This window comes from Myotis daubentonii, chromosome 11 (genome assembly GCF_963259705.1).
Source record: "Myotis daubentonii chromosome 11, mMyoDau2.1, whole genome shotgun sequence".
Lineage (NCBI taxonomy): Eukaryota > Metazoa > Chordata > Mammalia > Chiroptera > Vespertilionidae > Myotis > Myotis daubentonii.
Window position 1 is genome coordinate 73,881,311 of NC_081850.1, and position 21,925 is coordinate 73,903,235.

General features: G+C 53.7%; 1 protein-coding gene across 2 annotated transcripts; it reads left to right on the forward strand.

The window, feature by feature from the left end:
* The first annotated feature begins 480 nt into the window (after positions 1 to 480).
* LHX2 (LIM homeobox 2) lies at positions 481 to 20,112 on the forward strand. 2 transcript variants are annotated; one of them, XM_059657979.1, is made up of 5 exons: positions 481 to 1,326; positions 2,760 to 2,962; positions 3,866 to 4,269; positions 9,713 to 9,918; positions 19,223 to 20,112. In XM_059657979.1, the coding sequence occupies exons 1-5, from the start codon at positions 1,207 to 1,209 to the stop codon at positions 19,508 to 19,510; spliced, it is 1,221 nt and encodes a 406-aa protein (XP_059513962.1). In that variant the 5' UTR covers positions 481 to 1,206; the 3' UTR covers positions 19,511 to 20,112. The 2 variants fall into 2 exon arrangements, with proteins under 2 accessions (XP_059513962.1, XP_059513963.1); XM_059657980.1 differs by having other exon boundaries at positions 1,253 to 1,372.
* Positions 20,113 to 21,925: the final 1,813 nt, after the last annotated feature.

The following is a 21,925-nucleotide window of genomic DNA, read 5'->3' on the forward strand; positions in this document are numbered from 1 at the left end:
CAGCCCAAGGCTCTGGGAGCTCCACCCCAGGCCTGCCTTCCCAGGCCTCTCCAGCCGGTGCCCCAGGCGGCGGCTCCGCTCAGAGGGAAGACGGGAGTGAGACCTCTTCAAGCATCCTCTAGATGTGCCTTCTCAGGATAGAGACGGCAGGGAGAGAGGGTTTAATTTTCCTTCCCGAAGAAATCACAGGAAAACTGTTCGCCGCTTAAAAACTCCACCACCACCCACCCCACCCCCGCTCTACCTCCTCCCTCCCTCCCACTCCTCCCCTCCAGCCTCGCCCACCAGCTCCCACCATCTCGTGGCTGTTTTCCTCCTCCTGCTGCTCCCCTCCCTCTCGGGTCTCCCGCCTTCCCGGAGCACGCGCTGCCACAGCCCGGGGTGCGGGGCGGCCAATGGCGCGGCGGCAGGACGTGATGTCAGGCGCGGCTGTAGAAAAGGCGCGGACGCTTGGCTGGCGCGGACTGCAGAGCCGGGGCTGGGCTCGGCGCGCTCTTGGAGAGCTTTGCGCGCGGCTGGGCCTGTGGCCGGCGACTCCTCCTCCCACTCTGCTCCTCCTCCTTTTTCTCCTCCTCCTCTACCACCTCCTTCCCCCCCCCCCCTTCTCCTCCACCTCCTCCTCCTCCTCTTCCTCCTCCTCTTCAATTCTCCGGGTAGCTCGGCTCGGCTCGCAGGCTTCGGAGCAACCCCTACTTTAGTCGCCCACCCAGCGTCTAAGCGGGTCGTCTTGGGCTGGGGACGCACCCCAGGGAGTGGAGAGGTCCTGGCAGCTGGGTCGCCGCGGGCACCTAGCTGCTCCCGGGTGAGCCCCGACCGCAGCCGTCGCCGCCTCGGGCAGACTTTGCGCTCCTGCTTTGCGCCCGGGGCGCCGAAGCCTGGTCGGCAATGCCCGCGGCGTGAAAGCGCCCGCGGCGGGCGCCGACCTCTGCCCGGTCTCCCTCCTCCTTCCCCTCAGCCCCTTGCCCTTGTGACCCCGGCTTTGGCGCCGCCGCCCAGGCGCCCCGCGATGTAGCTGCCCCTGCGCCTCGGCGGGAGGCGTCCTGGCCCTCGGGCTCCCGGCCTGGGGGCGCAGCCGAGCTCGGGCGGGGCCGGGGCCGCGGTGGCGATGCACCGGGCCCGTTAGCGCCGGGAGCGCCCGGCAGCTGAGGCGGGGGGCAAGCCCTCCCGCGGAGGAGCCGCGCCCCCGGCCCCGCCGGTCCCGCCGCGATGCTGTTCCACAGTTTGTCGGGCCCCGAGGTGCACGGGGTCATCGACGAGATGGACCGCAGGGCCAAGAGCGAGGCTCCCGCCATCAGCTCCGCCATCGACCGCGGCGACACGGAGACGGTAGGCGCACGGCTGCGGATCGGGCCGAAAGCTGGGACGGGGCCTTGTGAGTCTGCGCCTCTGCTCCCCTAAGTTTGGGGGCACTTTGGGGAGCTTCCTTCGTGCCGCACGGGACTGGGCGCTGGGGATCCGCGGACAGGATACAAGGCCTGTAGCTCCCCGCTCCGGGGAAACCAGGCTGCTGGGGAGGCGAGGGGAAAAGGTTGAGACCGAAATTTTAGACCCAGAGGGTGGAGGAGAGCAGTTCTCCCGAAGTAAGAGCGAAGTCCTACCCACGGCCCGAGATGGCTCTCTTCTCACTTGGTGGGGCCCGCTGGTCACCAGCCCCGAGCTCTCCTCCACCACTTGGCCCTGGCTGCTGGCGCCACGGAGAAGGGCTCCAGCCGGCTGGGCCGATCCTGCTTCTTGGCCATCAGGCTTCCTCCCCAGCGCAGTTTCGGGGAGTGAAGTCTTCTGGGCCACCGCTTTCTGTTGATCTTGACCTGGGCTTTCTGATCCATTGGACTCGGCCAGGCCAGGGCTCGTAGTTCAGGCTCCGAGGCCTGGCTCCGCAGAAGCCGAGTCCGTTCGAATCTCCACACCTGGCCATGCCAGCCCAGCCCCAGATAGCCAGTTCCTTGCCTCAGTCCTCCCTGGGGGCCAGATGAGCAGACGTTGCCCAAGTCGGGCCCAGAAGTGACCTTTAGAGGCAGAGGAGGTGGGAACACGGGAAGTTTCTCTGCGCAGAAAGCACGAGCAGCAGAGCCAGTGCCTCTGTCTTCCCAGCGAGCTCTTCTTCCCGGGGTTAAACCATCTCAGCCTGTCAGTTTGGTTAGCTGACAATTTGGATTGGGCCTGCCCTGCACTCAGAGATTTTGAGGGTGGCTCTGCACTCCCCCACCCCCCCAATCAGCTCAGGATCCCGGGACCTGGGGCCTGCCCTAACCTAAACCTTTGGCTTAAGGATCCAGAGATCACTGGGGCTGGGTGCCAGGAACTCTGTGTCTCTGGAGAGAAGACTGTATGTAGGGTGACTTTTAATGGTCATCTTACCCCTTTTCCTGGGGGCCCAGCCAAGTGGCTTCTGTAAGAAACAGTTTTGGAGGGCTTGACTGGGATAGCCACCACTGCCTCAGCCCCCAAACATAGCCTGAGACTTTCTGGGAAAAGGGCAGAAAGTACAGAAAAGAGGTAAAGTGGGGGAGATCTATCCAGGCCAGCAACCGGGCCTGTGGCCTGCCTGGGCTGTATAGGCAAACTTGGGTTCTGAACCTTCTGGATATGGGCATTTTGGGGTGGGGGAAGCACACTGCACACCCTTGGCATTTTTCTTGGAGTTTAGGGTTAGCCCGTTGCGGTGGGAACTTTGGGTGCTGGTTTCCCCTTGGCGGCAGCGGCTGCTGGGTCCCAGGCTGACGCGGGGGCTGCGGTCTCCCACCTCCCTCCCTCCGCAGACCATGCCGTCCATCAGCAGTGACCGAGCTGCGCTGTGTGCGGGCTGTGGGGGCAAGATCTCGGACCGCTACTACCTGCTGGCGGTGGACAAACAGTGGCACATGCGCTGCCTCAAGTGCTGCGAGTGCAAGCTCAACCTGGAGTCGGAGCTCACCTGTTTCAGCAAGGATGGAAGCATCTACTGCAAGGAAGACTACTACAGGTAGCCCCCCACCTCGGGACCCACTGCCCTCAGAACTCCCCATCTCAGATGAAATCTCCTCTCTTTTCCCTCCAGTCCCAAGGGAGGGTTCTCTTCTCCAAGCCAGCACGGAGAGTTGGGTGACAACCTTTATACACAGTAATTTGGGGGACACTCTTGGAAATGTCTGTGAAGTGTAGGGACCCAGAGAAAAGCAGAAGCTGCCCTCTCCTGAGTTTAGGCCATAATTAGGCTTGGGTTTGGGGGTCCTTGCACCCCTCTCCCTTTTAAGTTTCTTGGGTCAACCAGAGGGAACAGAAACTAGCACCCTCCCACCTCCCAACCAAGGTGGCCTGGGCTGGAGGGGAACAAAGTTGGGGAGAGAGCTGGGGAATTGGATGGGGGCATTTCCCGATCATTCCGGGAGATGGGAGTCCAGGATTAAAGAACCAAAATCATCACTAACAGGTACCAGGTTTCTTGTTTCTCCTCTCTGGGTTTAGGGTTAGAGTCTGTTTATATATTTCTCTCCTCTTTCTCTCCTTGTCTTTGCGTTTTTTAACAAATTACAAAGGTCTGTAGGATTCCCGGGCGCTGGGGTGGAGGGCAAGGTTAGAGTTGGAGGAAGGGTAAATGGGGAATTTCTCCCCCGTCTCCCAAGCAAGGGCTTTCGTAGGGCTTGCTGGGGCTCTGGGTTAAGTAGAAGCCTTTGTAGGCTTGAAAGTGAGGAAGGGGCACTGTGTTACAGGGTAGCATCAGACCTAGGCCAAAATGTATTCCCTCTTCCCTCATCCTCCAAGTTAGACCCAGGCTGCCCATCTTGAGGAGGGGATTTTCCCCATTGGCAGCAGCGGCACCTGGAGGAGGAATATGGGGGTACCCAACCGTGTGTCCCCACAGTCCCTCCCCTGATGGTCCCTACAGGCGGTTCTCAGTGCAGCGCTGCGCCCGCTGCCACCTGGGCATCTCGGCCTCGGAGATGGTGATGCGGGCTCGGGACTTGGTTTATCACCTCAACTGCTTCACGTGCACCACGTGTAACAAGATGCTGACCACGGGTGACCACTTCGGCATGAAGGACAGCCTGGTCTACTGCCGCTTGCACTTCGAGGCGCTGCTGCAGGGCGAGTACCCCGCGCACTTCAACCACGCTGACGTGGCGGCTGCGGCCGCTGCGGCCGCTGCGGCCAAGAGCGCGGGGCTGGGTGCAGCCGGAGCCAACCCGCTGGGTCTTCCCTACTACAACGGCGTGGGCACAGTGCAGAAGGGGCGGCCGAGAAAGCGCAAGAGCCCAGGCCCCGGGGCGGATCTGGCGGCCTACAACGCCGGTGAGTGCCAGGCGCACGGAGCGTGCGTCCCGGTCCGGTTGGGGGAAAGTGCGTCGCGTCCATCGCTCCCCTCCGCCTGAATGAATCTCGGTGTGCTGTATGCACGAATATATACAGCACTCGGGGCACGCTGCCCTGAACTTCCCAGGCCGGAGCACCCTAGGATTTGGCTGGCAGGATCTTAGCCTCGTATGCCCCTGACTGGAGCAGGACCAGAGAATGCTTTAGTGTCTTGCTGTCCCTGGCGCAGAAATTTTTTAGAGGCGGCTTTTTGGTTTGGGCCTTACCCTCACCCTGCTGGGCAGAAAGTAAGTACAACGATGGAGAAAGCAAGGTGGAGCCCACGCCAAACAGGCTCGGGGTTTGCCCGGCTGAGGGCGGGAGCTGGGGCGTTGAATGAACAGGCAGCGCAGCCAGGGACCCAAGAGAAAAGACTGGCAGTGAGTGGTCTGGAGAACAGAGATCCGATTGCCCTGCAGCCGGTCCTGTAAAATGTCCTGAGGGCGGCAGGCCCGGGAAACTGGGCCCCGGAGCCCTTTGCGCCAGGGCGGGTCGTCGTAATCCGCCGGAGCCTTCTGCTCAGCCCGGTCTCGGTTTTCCCTTGCTCTCCTTCCTCTGAGTTCCGGGCGCCAGCGGGGCGCTGGGTTAAGAGCCTGGACCCTCAGAAGCCGGCGCCTGGGGAGGAGACCCGAGAAGGCCTGGCTGTGCTTCGGGGTAGGGTGGAGGGCTTGTTTTGCATTTCCGGCGTCTTTGAACCCCGCGCCGTGAGGGAGAGGCTCACCCCCTCCCGCACCCTTCCCCAGGCAGGACAGCCGCGGAGGTTCTGGGGCCCAGCACATTGAACCGTCAACATCTGCCCGAAGTCTGCACGGGCCGGGACGGTTTATGACTCCCCGGGCTTCCGAACTAGACAGAGTTCACTTGCAATTATTTTCTTTCTTTCGTTTGCGACAGAATCGGATTCGGAGATTTTGTTTTCCTCCTCCTGTTCCCCTTAGTCTAATGCACCGGTGGAAGCAAAACAAGCCGAGGACCCTGCGTAGAGGGCAGTGGTGGGGAAGGAGCGAGGGTTATTTTGATCTTTAAAAAGCGGAGCTGGCTAGGGAGGAAAATATAGGGCGGGTGGGGGTTTCCCTGTTCGCTCCAACGAAATTGGTTGTTGGAAGATCCTGGGGCGTGTGTGTGTCCGTTCGGAGCTGGAGGAAAGTGCAGCGCCCCTAGCCTGGTAGCTGGCGAAGTGACCGAGGAGGTCCGCCGCTGGATTATAGATTTGTTGAAGGCCCTACCAGAAACACTGCTGTCCGAAACTTCCATCCCTCATCTCCAGCCACCCTGAAAATAGACCAAAGCGAGTCCGGATCAGGTCCCCCAAACAAAGCCGCGCCTATTCAGCAAGTGAGGTCGGCCTCTGCAGACGCCGGGCCCCAGGGCGCGCGGAGGGCAGGGAGCGGGATTGTGTTTTCCCCAGTACGCAGGTTCACCACGGGCTTTGGATTTGAAAGGTAGAAGTTCAGAGATTTTGTGTGTGTGTGTGTGCTTTTTGCTGTTCAGCCACCTTCCCTGGTGAGGCCGCCACACCAAGCAGGAGAGAGGTGGCTGGAGACTGAGTTTTAGGAGAGCTGGCACCTCTACAAGACATTCCCCACCCCTGCCATTTCTTTTTCTCCTTGGCTCCTCTCCCTTTTTTTCCTACAGTCTCTCTCGGTCCTTCTCTCTCTCTCTCTCTCTCTCTCTCTCTCTCTCTCTCTCTCTCTTCCCCTCCCCCCGCCCCTCGTGTGTCTCCCCGGTTCTCTGTTCCCCTCTCCGCTCTCCCGGTGTGCACGTCTCTGGCCTAGCTTGGCCGGGGCTCCCTGTGCTGGCGCGCACGCGGGCGCATCTCTAGTGGCCGTCTGGCTCGCTTATTGGGGCTCCGGGACCAGGTTGGGAAAGAGGGCGCCTCCTGGGCCACACCGCCCGGCCAGGCTGGCCAGTTTTGGCTGTTGCCTTCCTCCCTCCCTTCTGGGCACAGGCAGGAGGCAAATGGCAGCGGTGGGGGAAGGGGAGCCCTGGGAAAGGGGCAGCGTGGAGGTGCAACCGCGGGCGGTGTGTACGGGGCAAGTGTCGGTGTCAGAGTGTTTCCGATCGTGAGGACGTGAGCTTGTTTGCGCGCGTGTCCGGCACCCAGCCCTATGGCCCCCCTGCAAAGCCCGCGGCTCTGGGGGGACAGTGAGGTGGCGGGGCCGCAGCGCCGCGCTAAAGCGCGGTGAGCTCCGGCCGAGGGGGAGGGGGCGCCGTCGGTGCGCGGGTCCCGCCGCCGCGGGAAGGGCAGCTGCAGCCGCGGGGCCGCAGGTCGGAAAGTCCTTCCGGGGCGGTGGCCACGGCGGCCCTCCTCGGGCTGTCCCTCCGGTCCGAGAGCGCAGCCCCGGTCCCGGCGGTGGAACTGAAACCTGCCCCCAGCCGCGAGCGGGGCTGCCGGCCGGCGGGGGAGACGGGCACGGTGGCCGCAGCCGGCGAGGGGCCCGGGCCGCGCACTTGGCGCCGGGCTCGGAGCTCCACGGCCGCGGGGGCCCGCGCGGACCTGCCGGACGCCAGGCCTCCCCCTGCCCGGCTTTGTGTGTGTGTGTGCGCCTGGCGGCGTAATTACTGATTTGATTCCAATCCATTATTTAGACAATTGAACCTACAATCTCGTCTTTAGTAAAATGAGGCGAAGTCAGATTTGATTACAGGTTCAGCCCCAGCGACAAGAGCTCGAAACCCGATGGGTTAATAACAGATCACGAGTAAATTATTCATGATTTTACGAGCTCTTTAGCTCCATTGAATCGGCCTAATTGAGAGGAAAAAAAAAATAAAAAAGAAGAGAGAAAGCCAGGTCCTCCCCCTCCCCGGGCCCCTTGCTCCTCCCCATCCGATCCTGGGGAATCTGGACTTGCCCCGGGCACTGGGGGCGGCAGTGAGGGGGTCTGGGGCACCCGCCAAATCTGGGCTTAGCTGCCACTTCCCCCGCGGCCTCGTTTCCCCAGCACAGCCCTGTGCCCCAGCTGCGGGCCGGCCTCGGCGGCTCCCTTTCCCCCTTCCCTCCTTTTCCCTTTTCGCACTCCCAGCCGGTAACAGCTTCAGAACAGGCCTCCCTGATCTCCTTGAACCCGGGATTCAGTTCAGTCGCCCGGACCCTCCACACATCCCCCCCTGTTTCTGGGCCTCACTGTCCCCTCAGGCTCTCTTTGTGTCTCTCCTAATTTCTCTCTGTCTTTGTAGCGGTCTCTGCTTCTCCAGTCTCCACTGCTTTCCTTTCCTCTGTCTCTCCTCTTTCTTCCCTGGCTCTGTCCATCTTTCTCTTCCTACGCCCTCTCCTTTTCTCGCTCTTCATTCTCTCAGTCTTTCTACCCCTATGTCTTTCTCTCCTTTCTCTGCCCTTTCTCCCTCCCACACACCCCCGCCCCCAACACACACCCTGATGTAGGCCACTCTCGGGGCATGTCCCTTGGGTGCATGGGGCGCCAGGGTCCCCACGGAACTCATTAACAGCAGCAAGGCCCAGGCAGGAGCTGGGCGGAGGGATAGGCCCAGAGATCCCCTGTGGGAAGGCCTGCCCTACCCCCCTACCCCCCCAGGAGCTGGGGACTGAGGGCAAGAAGAGGGTCGCTGGCCCCCAAGAGGGGGCAGGGCAGTTTCCATGGATCCTGTTTGGAGTCATTTTCTGATCCCCTTTAAATCCTTGGACTCATGTTCTTCACTCTGGGCACTGTTAGTGGGAGTACAGTCCGGATGGGGGACTTGGGTGCCTGGGTGCCTGTGGGAAGGGACCCCTACGGTTAGGAACAAGACCTGAATTTTGCAAATTTTTTCTGCAAGAGACTACTCTCACTTGGGCAGAGGGAGGAGTAACTCACCAGGAGAGCTGGAGTACTTCTGAGGTCATGTCCTGTGGTCAGATAAAATGCCCGGCGAACGGTTAAACTTGAATTTGGGATAAACAACAAATAAATATTTAGTCTAAGTGTATCCCCATGTAATATTTGAATTTTAAATAAACAACAAATACTTATACTAAAAAATTGTTCATTGTTTATCTGAAATTCAAATTTAACTGGGCACAATGTTTGTTAAATCTGGTAGCTCTATCGTGGGCATGTGATGGGGCACAAGATATATTCCCAGTTGTCCACTTTCAGGGGGCTGAATCTATGAAGCTTCCCCCAAAGTAAGACCTTATGTGTGTAATAACTCCGGATGTGACGAGGGGATCTTGGAGAGGATCCTGCTTGTCTCAATCAGCGGCCAGGTTGCCAAGCAACTTCCTGAGGCTTGAGGTTTCCACCCTGTCCCTTACCCCCAGTGCCTTCCAGGCATTGGGAGCCAGGCCCCAGCTGGGCCCCTTCTGGATGGGGAAGGGCTCCCCAAAGAGTCGTGCTTCATCCTTGCCTGCCTTTGTGCTGTAGTGGAGAGAAAAGGCAAGGACTACAGTGGTGAATCTGGGCTCAGCCGTTACACGTGGCTTCGTGTCCCTTAGCATTAGTTTTCTCATCTGAAAAATGGGGAGAATAGCAATAGCCACCCATTGAGCAGTTGTGAAGGTCCGTGGTGTTTATAAAGCCAAAGGCGCGCCCTAGGTGTCGAATACATATTAATTTCTTCCTCCAACTTCCTTCCCTTTCCAGTTAGGACTCTGCCACTCTATGAGATTTCCAAAGATCACTTAACTTCCCTGCCTCATTACCCCACTTGTAAAACTGGCAACAACTGCCTCAGAGGGCAGCGGTGAGGAATAAACTACAAGATACAATATCTGACCTGAAGCCCAGTGCCCGCAGCCCAGGAGCCCGTACAGTACTTTTGATAAGGGCCAAATGAAAGCAGGTGGAGAGATGTCAGTTAGCAACTTCCAGGTACCTGCCCCAGACACTGTTGGGGGAGACCCGAGACAGCCCCTCCTTAGGAAGTGCAGGGGGGAACGAGAAGACCCTGGGCTCCCGAGTCTCTTTGATGCTGGGTCTTCATCAAGTGACTTTCCCTTCTGAACCTCAGTTTTAATGTCAGTAAAAAAGGCGAAAATACTGCCTGGCTCATGGGGTTTTGAAGATTCAATGAAAATGTGCCTATGAAGTCCTTTAGCACATCCTCTGGAGTTCTGGAGTTGAATAAGTCACCAACAGGTTATAATAGTAGTTGTTATTATTCATATTATTATTATTACTGCAACATGGTGGCTCCGTGTGGGGTTTGGGTTCTCCTAGAGCTGGTTTTGAATCAGCATGTCCTAGCTGAGTGACCCTACGCAGATCACTCTCCCCGGCCTCAAATTCCCCTATAAATCTATGAAATGGGGGATAAGATCTCTATCTCAGTGTGGTCCCGAGGCTGGAAACATTTGGTGTGGGGCGGGGCGGGTGTGGACTAGGCAGTGTGTGGGAGGAGCGAGTCAGGAGGTTCACCTGCCGCCTCTGCGTGTCCTCCTTAGCGCTAAGCTGCAACGAGAACGATTCGGAGCACCTGGACCGGGACCAGCCGTACCCCGGCAGCCAGAAGACGAAGCGCATGCGCACCTCCTTCAAGCACCACCAGCTTCGGACCATGAAGTCTTACTTTGCCATTAACCACAACCCCGACGCCAAGGACTTGAAGCAGCTCGCCCAAAAGACCGGCCTCACCAAGCGGGTCCTCCAGGTCAGCTGGGGCCTGGGGTGGGGGTGGGGCCTCTGCCGCTGCCCAGACCTGGAGCAGAACCACTCAGCGGGCTATGGGCCTTGGGAGGACTTTCTCCCTAAGCCTGCCTTTCTGTTTTGTTTACCTTCCCCCCCCCCCCCCCCCCGTTCTCTTTCTCCGTCTCTTCAGTCTGTCTCTATTCGTATTTCAATCTTTTTTTTTTTTTTCTAACTTTACATCTTCTCTCTCCTTCAATTTTTGCCTCTCAATTTTTTCTGGGTTTTTATGTGTGTGTGTCTCCCTCTGCCCTCTTTGTCTCCACACTCAGTCTCTTCTCTTTCTTGTAAACAATTGATATTTGCTATTTATTACTCAAGTGACACTCATATATGTTTATATTGTAGAGGGCTCAAGCATTTCAGATAAATCCAGAGCCCCGCCCCACCCCCCATCCCAGGAGGCCCATCCAAGGCAACTACTATTAGCTATTAATTCCTTCTGCCTCTTGCTCCTCTCTTGCTCTCTCTAGTTTCTCTCTTTCAGTGTCTCTAGATTCTTCTTCTGTCTCTTTGTTGTTTTTAAGACTCTCCCAGAAGCAAGGCTTGGTGAGGAAGGTGCATGTGGGCAGATGCCCTGGGCAGGCCAGGGGGCCTCTCCCGGGTCTGCCCACGGGGAGCTGGAGGAAGTCCATGGGCACCTCTGAAACTCCGAGGAATGGCACTTGCCTATGAGGGTGCTTCCTTTTCTTTTCTATTGAATTTATTGGGGTGACATTGGCTAATAAAATTATATAGGTTTCAGGTGTACAACTCTATAATATGAGGGTGCTTTCTTGATAGAGAGGATCCAGAGCCTTCACCAGATTTTCAAAGGGTCTGTCTGTCCATCATCCCAGAGATGTTAAAAAAACTCCAGTTTGGAAGTTCCAGGCTCCTGTGCGACTCATAGAGTGGTGACACCACGTCTTAACGCTTCAGCTCCTCCTCTTACTTACTGGGCAAGTCACTGAATTCCCCTGAGCCTCAGTTTCCTCACATGTGAAACCGACACAAAAAATGATCTACGCGGCAGGCTTATTGGAAGAGCTATTGAGATGATGTCTACCACAGCGGCTGACCCTTAACTGCCCAGTGGATAGTGGCTAAGGATAACGTTAACTGGGCTAACCAACTGACTGCTACTAACAATATGAAGGATTGTTCTGGTCGCTGGACTTCAGTGTCCCCACTCGCACAATAAATAAGGTGGGAGCATGTCCCCCTTTATCGCAAGCCTAACCGATGTATTCCTCAGAATGTGTGCTTGTAAGGAGGGCAATGCACATTTTGGGATATGAAAATTGACAGAGGAAGTGATCCTGTCTCCCACCGGAGGGGAGGTGCTGGGATTAGAGTCCAGGCCAATCTGATCCATCCTCTAGCCCCAGGTTGTCAGGGATTGAGGGGGGGAGGCAGGGGAGGCGACACCGAGGGAATGAGGGTGACGGTGATGGACAAGGAGGGCTGCGCAGCCGCCCTCAGTTTTCCTTCGAATTTGTCAGGAGGGAAAAAGGAAAAATAAAGCCTTTTGGGGGTGATGGCAGCAGTTTGGGGATGAGACTGGTCGTGGGTGAGGATCCGCAGTTCTCTGGGGAGCTGGGAGTCTGGGGCAGCTTTGTCTCTGTGGCTCCGTGACTAGGGATGGGGTGACGGCTGGCCAATGGGGTGCTGATGTGCCTCTCTGTGCCTGCCTGCTGCCACCCCCACCCCTGGGCTTTCCTGGCATGCCTTGCCCTTTCCGTTTGAGTCCGTTTGCCTGAGGGTCTCAATGGCCAGGGCTTAAGACAGGCAGGATGTTGCTGCCCAGTCCGAACCCAGACCCCTCCCTTCTGTTTCCCTTGGACTTGACCTTGGGGTTAGATCAAGGGACCTTCCTTGGCCCCTCTTCCCGTTTCTCAGCCTGGACGAGTTTGGACTGAGGGTCGGAGGCCTCCTCCTTTTCTCTGGCTAGTAGGATACTTTGTTCCTCAACCCTATTTAGATGGCTGTTTTGTGAGTCAACCCTTGGGCGCAGGCTGGGAAAGGAGCAGGGACTTAGAATCAGGCAGAGCTGGGTTCAGGAATACCTGGGTTGGTTCTGCTCCTCCACTCACTGGCTGTGTGTCTTGGACAAATTAGTTACCCTCTCTGAGCCGTAGCTTTCGCACATGCCTCTCTGTTACCCAGGTTACATGAAATAGAGCCAGTGCCCATAGCGGAGTCTGAGTTTGGAACCAGCAGGATCCAGTCTCTGCTGGCCTCGGTGAGGCAGGAGGGTTGGTTATGTGATTTAGGAGCAAATTGGATTTTCAGCATAGTTATCTCTCATTCTTTCATCTGACCAAATGTCTATTAGCACCAAGCCCTGGGGATACAGAGGTGAATGAACCACAGCCCTGCTCCTGAAGAAAATCACCCATGAGGTGTAGAGACAGACCCACATTCAGTTTATCAAAATGTGATTAGTTGTGGGGGTTCTGTGGGAGACCAGGGGAGGGACCACCTCTCCTATGTGAGAGGAATGGTTCACCTGAGGGACCTGGGTGAATGCTTGCCTTATCCCCTCTTCCCCTCAAATCCTGAGCCAGGCCCCCTCCCCCTCCCCCCTCACATCTTCATGCCACCTCTACTATGGGGACTCAGAACTAGCTGAGGAAAAAAAAATGCTAATAGTTATTATGTGTCTACTAATCAATACATGTTTATGTGCTCTATTGTGTGTCAGGAACGTTGAAAGGCCTGTGAAACACATTTGCCTATTGAGTCCTTACTGTCAGGCATTATGATCCCTCCTCCCCCACTGTTCAGATGAGAACATTGAGCCCCAAATAATTTCCACTTGCCCCAAGTCCTCTAACAGCACAACTGTTGATGATGATGCAGTCGTTTGCAAAGCATTATCTTTCCAGCCACTCACCTATCTTACCTTAATATTTTCCTGCCCATTTTATAGATGAGAAGCTTAAGGCCAAGTGAGAAGAAGTGACGTGCTTGAGGTTGCAGGAGCCAGGTATTGGCAGGGTAGAACTCTCCCAGGTGGCCTGACTGCTGATGAGCCAGCTGGTGGAGATGGGATGAGAACAGATTTGGGTGAGGCAGCTGGTGGTGTGGCTTTGGTTCAGATCCTTTCTGACTTACCAGCAGTATTATTTGGGTGCTTGAACTTCTCCTCCCTGAGCCTTATCTGTGAAATGGAGGGGATAATAGTTGGCACCTGAGGATTGAGACAGTGAGTGGGAGGGCTCCAGCATGGTGCCTGCTGGTATAAAGTTGATGCCTGTGAAATGGTTCCTCATCACTTGACTACACCAGCTGGATGGTACTAGGTCTTGAGTACCCCCTGCAGGTTGTGGTCCACCTCAACCCTTCAGAGAGTGCATGGCAGGGACAGGTTGAGGTTGAAGCTGTGTTCCCAAAGGTGGGCGATGTAGGTGTGTGTGTGTGTGTGTTTGTGTGTGCGTGTGTGTGTGTGTGTGTGTGTGTGTGTGTGTGTTTCCAGCCTATTATTGCATCTGTAATGTATAAGCATAACCAACGTGGTGGTCCTGGGCTGCACTATCTCTGCAGAAATTTAGAGTCAGCTGATGTGAGGTCTAGGCTCAGCTCTTCCATTTACTCTCTGAGTGATTCTGAGCAAGTGACTTAACCTCTCTGGCCTCAGTGGCCTCAGCTATAAAAAAAATGGAGGTAATAATAGTACTTCACTAGGAGGTTGCAGGGAGTAAATGAGATAAAGTGTCATTTATAGGATGTATATTAGGGACTCAAATGCACATAGTTTCATATACATTGGCATATCAGGTTTCAGTCTACCAACCTCTTTTGCGTACATTGAAAAAAAATAATTATCTTCATTTTGCAGATGAGGAAATGAAGTTCAGAGAGGCTAGGACCCTGGCCCAGAGTCTCACAGCTAGTAAGTGATGAAGCCAGGGTCTGATTCCCTAGCTCTTTCCCATGTAGCACAGTGCAAGGATTGTGATCCGCACCTGGATCTAGCGGCAGAATACAGCAGGCTAGATGAGGGAGAGGGAAGGAGTGGGTCTTAGACACCGCCTCTTGGTAGGAAAGCAGGAATCCTGTGCATAAAAAGGAAGCCATAAGTGCATAAAAAGTGCTTAAGTTTGTGATCCTTAGCCATATGACAACAATAATACTGACTTTCCGTCAGTGGGCAAGGTGATTGGCAGACAGAATGGCCCCTTCCACAGAGGTCCATTAAGAAATTAAACTTTGCAAATGCTTGGAGACCATTCCTCAGCACATTGATCCCTCTCTGAGTCCCCTCCCTCCCGGGGGAGGGCCACATGATGGTGAGTGAGTGATTTGGATGGGTGAAGGTCTCCTTAGGTGTTCCTGGTGTGCCTTTGAAAGAAAATACATTTTAACCACTGACAGTTTAAAAACATCCTTGGGATGAGGAGTTAGTCATCATTAATCTGTGTGAGAACTCGAGGTGAGAACGCTAGCTTTCCCCTGTTCACTTGCTTATTCAACAAATACACTGGCCTTCTGCCATGTACTGGGTAGGCGGGAGGCGCCGGGCGTCAGCAGTGACCCAGAGCGTGAGCACACACTCCAGAGGGCAGACCGCGGTGCACCAAGGTATAGAAATCATTAAAATGGCGATAAGATTAATCTCTATATTTTTCTCTGCATGTGGGATATCTAATAATAAACATATTTTTAAAATGATTTCGGGGACCAAATAAGTTTGGAGAATGCTAAAGGTTAACTGTGTCGCTGTGTTGGAGATCAGAGCACATTAGCATTAATACGGGCACTGAGAAATCTTGGAGAGATTCAACTTGGTCTAATCTAACATTTTCCACATCGATGTGGCCACAGAACCTTTGTTTAACTCTTTTTTTAAAAAATATATTTTATTGATTTTTTACAGAGAGGAAGGGAGAGAGATAGAGAGTTAGAAACATCGATGAGAGAGAAACATCGATTAGCTGCCTCCTGCACATCTCCCACTGGGGATGTGCCCGCAACCCAGGTACATGCCCTTGACCGGAATCGAACCTGGGACCCTTCAGTCCGCAGGCTGACGCTCCATCCACTGAGCCAAACCGGCTTCGGCATGTTTAACTCTTGACTGAAATGAAATAGCAGACGTTCGTGGAAAGAAAAACACAGGGCTGCAATGGGAGCGCCTAGTGCAGGGACCTGAGCCGGTAAAGGAGGTCGTCAGGAAAGGTCTCCCTGAGGAGGTGAGGTTTAAACTAGGGCCGTCAATTCATTCCTTTGGCCTCAGCTTCCCCACCTGTAAAATGAGGAGAGTGGGCGTTGTTTGGCCTGTCATTTGGACAGGGCTGTGGGGAGCGTCCAATCTAGTCACGGATGGTTGCAGCTGGATGGAGTTTCATAGGTAACTTGGCTTGAAACTCTCATTTTAGAAGAGTGGAAAGCAACGCTCAGAGAGGTAGAGTGACTCATCTAAAGCCCCACAGCAAAGAAGTTGAGGTCCTGGCTGGGACCAAGGGTTCATGATATCCAGCCTAGTGCTTATTATTTTTGTTTCCTTAAAGCCTTTTTAAAATTTTACAAAATAATAGAACCACCATGTAGACAGATTAGAAAAATAGGAAAAAATTACCCATATAAGAGCATGGAAAAGCAGTAATCCGGTGTGCAGATTAGAGGTGAAGTAGTGGCTAAGGGCATGAGCCCAGCCTGCCCAAAATCACATATCAGCCCCACCTCTTTGGTTGGGCTCTGCCTCAGTTTCCTCATCTGGCAATAATATTAATACCTACCTTATAAGGCATCATTATTATGAGTTTAATATGTGTAAAATGCTTAGAACTTAGCTTAGACAATGCCTGGCACTGAGTAAGTGACTAATACTCATCATTATTACTTTTGTTGTGAAGTTTCAATACATAATTTTTTAATTCTTCTTTTCTCACGTGACATTTGTCATAAGACATTCCCTCTTCCACTGGGTGGAGTGGCTGCGTCATGACTTCCACTTGCCCATCTGGTGGGACCCTTGGGATGCAGCCACTGGTCTGATGCTATTAAAAAATGCCACAGTGGACGTCTTTGGGTGTGAAGCTTTTACTTTTTTTTCTGGTTTTCTCAGAGACCCAGGAGGGGATTTTTGGGGCAAAGTAGGTTTCTCACTGTCCCTCCTGTCTCATTGAGGAAAGAACCCTGGGGAAAGGGATTTGTGAGGCGAAACACAGCCTGCAGGGACAGTTGGTGCCTGAGGAGGGGGCACACAGCAGTGTGGGGTTCCTCATCCACTCAGGACTTACTGCGGATGCCCTGTGCCCCAGGCTAGGCATTCGCACAAATGAAGAGAGAGGACTGTCGGTTTCAGGAAATGGGTGGTAGAGCAAATCATCTCCTTCCTTGTTGCAGCTGCCCTGGAATCCCAGCCTGTTAGAACCCCAAGAGGCCGTAGCGATCATGTGGTGTGGTCTAACCCTCTGGTTGTACAGGTGGGGAAACTGAGGTAGGCCAAAGGTAAGGGACTCACCCAAGGTCACTTGGCTGGTCAGTAGCAGAACCAGAACTAGAAGCTACATCCAGCTCTCTTTCCACTGCACCACAGTTGCTTTCTTCATTCATTCATTCATTCATTCTCTTGCTGACTCAGGAAGAGGAGGTAAGGAGAGCATGGATTTTTTTTTTTTTTATGGCAGAGAGTCCTGGATTCCTGGATTCCAATCTCAGGTTGGCCTCTGTGTGACCTTGGGCAAGTGACTTCACCTCTCTGAGCCTCACTGGCTTTAAATCTATAAAAGGGAATAATGATAGTAGTGTTCCCTACCTGGCTTATCATGGAGATCACCTGTGACTGTACATGTTAGATGGAGGCGTGATGCCTGGCACAGAGTAAGAGACCCATACATGTTGTGTTGTTATTACTGTTAACCAATGCATATTACTGATTCTTAAGCTTTGCCAGTCCCTGTGCCACGACGTGAAGATGACTCAGACAGGGTCCCTGTCCCAACAGCCACCCAGGAGGGGACTTTTTGAAATATCTGGGAAAGAATTCTGGCGAAGCCCCGCTTAAGGTGAAAAGCAAACCCAACACAATCCCCACAGCAGCTCCCTTTCGGCTGAGTTGTTGATTATCACCCAGCGGATTCCCAGTGCCTCTGATCCAGTACGGCTGGCCGAGGAGGCACCGTGGACTGTGGACGATGGTGTCATTGTTTACAACCACTGTTAGGGCAACAGCAGGGAAACAGCAAACAGCCCACAGCTGAACGGCCAGTTCCAGCCCTTCCCGAGGGCTTGGAGCCCTGGACCCCTGGACCCCTGGACCCCCAAGCCACTTGCCACCTCCAGGGCTCCTCGTTCCAGCTGCTGCTTGGACAGACAGACACACAGGCCAGGACAGTGGCAAAAGTTGGCACCAAGACTCCAGCCTTCCTCACCTGCCTGCCACGGGACTGGGGAGGTCACCTCCTCCCTCTGAGGGCCTCTGGGGCTTTCTCCATCAGCCATTCCCCAGACCAGCCAGAAGCGGAGTCTCGCCCTGCAGATGTCTGGAGGGCGGGCAGGGAAGGACCTCCCCACCACGAGGAGAGCATGTGGAGGTGGTTTAGAAGCACTGGACTTATTTGCAAGCCTCCAAGAGGTGATGGGCTTGTTCTGGGCGAAAGGCCAGGGAAAATGCGCTTTCTTCCTGGGAAGACCCAGTGTGCTGGGGAGAGAGCTTTGTTTCCTGACTTCACAGGGCCCGTGTCTCCCTCCTCACTCCAGGATTCTGGCGGCTGTGCTTTTAATTGAGCCCAAATTGTATTAGGCCACCAAAAAGGCGGGTGTGAAGCCACAGGCTCCTGTAGCTGGGGTGGTCCCCAGGGGAGGGTGGGGCCAGGCGTCGGCCCTTCCCACCCGTCTGAGACACTGGGAAGACAGGCAGATGCAGGCACATCTGGCAATTCGCAACTGGACACCCGAGAATCTGCAGAATCCCCCAAGGCCCTGTGTTTTATGGGGAGGCTTCTGGCGGGTGATTTCCTCACGCAAAGGGAAGTGAGGGGGCCCTGCCTTTTGGGCTTCTTTCTTTGGAGACACAGCCCCCCAAGCCTATCCCCACCCCCACCGCGGCGTAGATTTCCTAGGCCTTTGAGGACCCCTGGTTACAGCCAGATCTCTGTGCAGTTAGACTGGTGGGCATATTTGGGGCGAGGGAGGGGCCTGTGTAGATGAATTTAATGCTTGGTCTTCATGCCTGCATACAGGCTCCTGTACAAAGGTATGGGTGTGGATGGGGGCATGTGTCTGCAACTCAGGAAAAAGTGAAAGTAAGCCTTTATTCTGTCCCTTTGGTTTTCTTTTCATACCAAGCTCGGTTCCAACTGTGCAACCCACCCCTCCTCCCTCATGACTGGGCCTGGGACTTGGCGGGTTGGGGATGGGAACCTACGGGCCACGGCCTCCCCGGCCTGCTCTCCTCTCGGCGGCTCCCCCTGCCCACTCTGCCCTGAGACCTGAAACCCAGGGCCCCGGGAAGCAAGCGGTGGCTTCTCCAGCTAATGATGGTGGGGAGTCGACTTGTCCTTTTCTTCCTCTTAGTAACTCTTTCTGGATTGATTCCTGTGCTCTTCACACCATTCTAGTATTTCCCAGACTTAGTGATCCTGAAACATGGTAAACATTGTGCCAACCAGAACTCATGGGATCTATTGTGTGCTTAAAGGTGACGGCTGAAAAAAAAAAAAATGAATCTCTCAACCGTTGTGAGGAACAATCAAGATTTGGTTTGACCGAATCTTCCAGAACAGCACTGTCTGAAAGAAATACATGACCACATATGTAATTTTACATTTGAAAATTTCTAGTAGCCACATTAAAAAAAAAACCAAACTGGTAACATTAACTTTAAGAATATATTTCATTGATCCCAGCATATCCAAAATACTATCATTTCAACATGTAACCAGTATAAAAATTACTATTGAGATATTTTACTTTTTTCATATTAAATCTTTAACAGTTTGTATATTTTCACCTACAGACTAGTCACATTTGGGCTAGTCGGATGTCACATGCTCAATAGCCATGTGTGGCTAGTGGCTACCATATTGGAGAGAGTGGCTCAGCTCTGGAACCTTCTACCAGAAAGGGAAACTCAGTAATAGCCCACGAGAGAAAAGGAAATTTTTATTTTATTAAGAACAGAATATTACCAGCCCGACTTTTTATTCTCCCCTCCAAAAAAAAAAACAACACCGATGAGTGATTAGGGTCTCTGAGTTAGGCAGTCCGGGGAATGCTCTGCTCTCCTCTCCTGCCTGGCCGCCTTCCCCTAACCAGCCCTTCCCTCTCCCCCCACACAGGTCTGGTTTCAGAACGCCAGGGCCAAGTTCAGGCGCAACCTCTTACGGCAGGAAAACACGGGCGTGGACAAGTCCACAGAGGCGGCGCTGCAGACAGGGACGCCGTCAGGGCCAGCCTCGGAGCTCTCCAACGCCTCGCTCAGCCCCTCCAGCACGCCCACCACCCTCACAGACTTGACTAGCCCCACCCTGCCAACTGTGACGTCCGTCTTAACTTCTGTGCCTGGCAACCTGGAGGGCCATGAGCCTCACAGCCCCTCACAAACGACTCTTACCAACCTTTTCTAATGACTCGCGCCCCATCCCCCCCCCCACCTTGGCCCCACAATTTCTTTAAAAAAGAAATTATCTTTAGTTGAATTCCAAGTGTATTTTAAAATAGAGGCTTTGAGCAACTAACCAACCACATTTTAGGATCTCGCCTGGGAACAGAGGAAGACAATAATTGCGCGTCCGGCTAACGCAGCGGTGTGGACCGAGGAATTACTTGGAAGATCTATCTGCAACACAACATTTGTGTCACTGTACAGTTTTGTGGACTGAGCGAGGAAGAACAACAAATAATTTAAGTTGGCTAGAGCTTCTGTATTTTCAAAGACTGCCACGTGCCTTAGGAATACTGTTTTATCTCCGTGCTTCGGGCGACTGGTTCGTTTTTCTCTCCCTCTTTTTCTCTCTGTATATTTATGACCAGCGCAAAAATGTAAAAAAAGGAAAAAAAAAGTTTGTTACTTTGAATAGTCCTAAAAAGAAAAAAGGAAAAAAAAAAAAGGAAAAATCAAACCCCCTCCAAACGGTCGCTTTGTTGTTTTAGAATTTTAAGGTGGAAGTCTGTTCGGATATCAGAATTTGTAAAATCTAACCAGTAATAAAACCACTTATTGAAACTAGTTGGTGCCGCTGCTGTGTAGTGGGGTGTGAAATTCACGCGACTTAAGAGTCTTATTGAAGCCTAGAGATAAATTCCAGCTCCTCCCCATTTATGCTGTTTATAATACTTCGTAGATATTCATTTGTAATACTCATGGGGCCGCTGAGACCCAGAGATGAAGTTGGGGCAGTCCCTGCCCTCAAGGACTTAGAGTGGAGGCAGAGGCGGACACAGATCGTCTTCACACAGCGCGATAGGGGCTAAGTGAAGTGTATGTAAACAAAAGCACCTCTTTTTCTTTCCTGTCTTTCCTTAATATTAAACACCCTCCACTGGTTACTTGCCCTATAGAGGTCAGAGGTTGTCACACCTGCCTTTTCTGCTCTTCTCTGGGCTGGTGACAGGCTATCAGGGAGGCTTTTCCCTCGGAGGAGTAAACACTGTCACCACAGGGCAGCATAAACCCATTTTATTTATTTTTTAAATATATTTTTATTGATTTCAGAGAGGAAGGGAGAGGGAGAGAGAGAAACATCAATGATGAGAGAGAATCATCCATCCACTACACCCCCCCTTCCCCCCCCCGCCACACACACACACACACACACACACACACACACACACACACTCCTACTTGGGATGGATCGATCCTGCAATCTGGGCATGTGTCCTGACTGGGAATTGAACCCTGACCTCCTGGTTCATAGTTCAACGCTCAACCACTGAGCCACACTGGCTGGACAAACCTAGATTTCTTAATGATCGACAGAACATTTAAAAAATCTCTCAAGAGGGCAAAAGCAAATGTATTTGGTTCCTTTACTCACATTTCAAACTCAGAAACCCAGAGGAAATACATATCCCAAGAGAGTGGGGGTTTAGAGGCAGGCAGAACGAGGTGGTAGTCTCTATGTTGAGCAGTGTGAGTCGAGGAGAGTCATTTCACTGCTCTGGGCCTTCGTTTCCCCAGCTGGAAGGTGAAGATAATGACCCTTGCGTGACAGATGTAGTGAGGGCATAGTAAGGTGTGATGGCCCCGCAGGAAACCTGGCATATATTACGGGCTCAGTATATTTTATTGACGGATGGGTGATGTGATAAATGTGGAGGTGGAGAGCAGGAATGCGTGTATCCAGGTCCTGCCTATCATTGCTGAACACATCAAGCAGGTGTGGTGCCATCCACTGGGCATTTTTGTTGTTAATCCTCACCCGAGGATATTTTTTCCATTGATTTTTAGAAAGAGTGGAAGGCAGGGAGGGAGGGAGAGAGGGAGGGAGGGAGGGAGGAAGGAAGAGAGAGAGAGAGGAGAGAGAGAGAGAGAGAGAGAGAGAGAGAGAGAGAGAGAGATACATGGATTGGTCGCCTTCTGGCATGCGCCCGGACTAGGGCTGGGGATGGAACCTGCAACCCAGGTAGGTGCCCTTGACCAGAAATTGCACCAATGACACTTAGGGTGCAGGCCAAGGCTCTACCACTGAGCAACACTGGCCAGGGCCACTGAGCACCTTATACCCCTCATTTCGCACCCTGAGCCCTGCTGCAGAGTACCCTGTTACCAGCTTCATTGAATGCCAACAGCTACCTAGCAAGATGTCCCCTGGTGGCTCATCAACTGGAAAATCCGGAGGGAACATCACAGCTGCCTTGAGAAACAGGCAGGGGAGTTTGGCAGGGGAGCAGTCCAGCCCGGGACTGGGGTCCCTTTCCTTCCTTTCGTCTGCCATCATTGGTGGGACAGGGTGGGAGGAGGATAGGAATGGACCGAGTGCTTAAAGCCTGGACTGACTCACTTTCTAAAATGTTAAACACACACACACACACACACACAC

Coding starts and splice junctions, on each gene's coding strand:
- LHX2 (XM_059657979.1), top strand. CDS start 1,207: ATGCTGTTCCACAGTTTGTCGGGCCCCGAGGTGCACGGGGTCATCGAC. Junction 1,327..2,759: donor ACCGCGGCGACACGGAGACG/GTAGGCGCACGG, acceptor CTCCCTCCGCAG/ACCATGCCGTCCATCAGCAG. Junction 4,270..9,712: donor TCTGGCGGCCTACAACGCCG/GTGAGTGCCAGG, acceptor TGTCCTCCTTAG/CGCTAAGCTGCAACGAGAAC.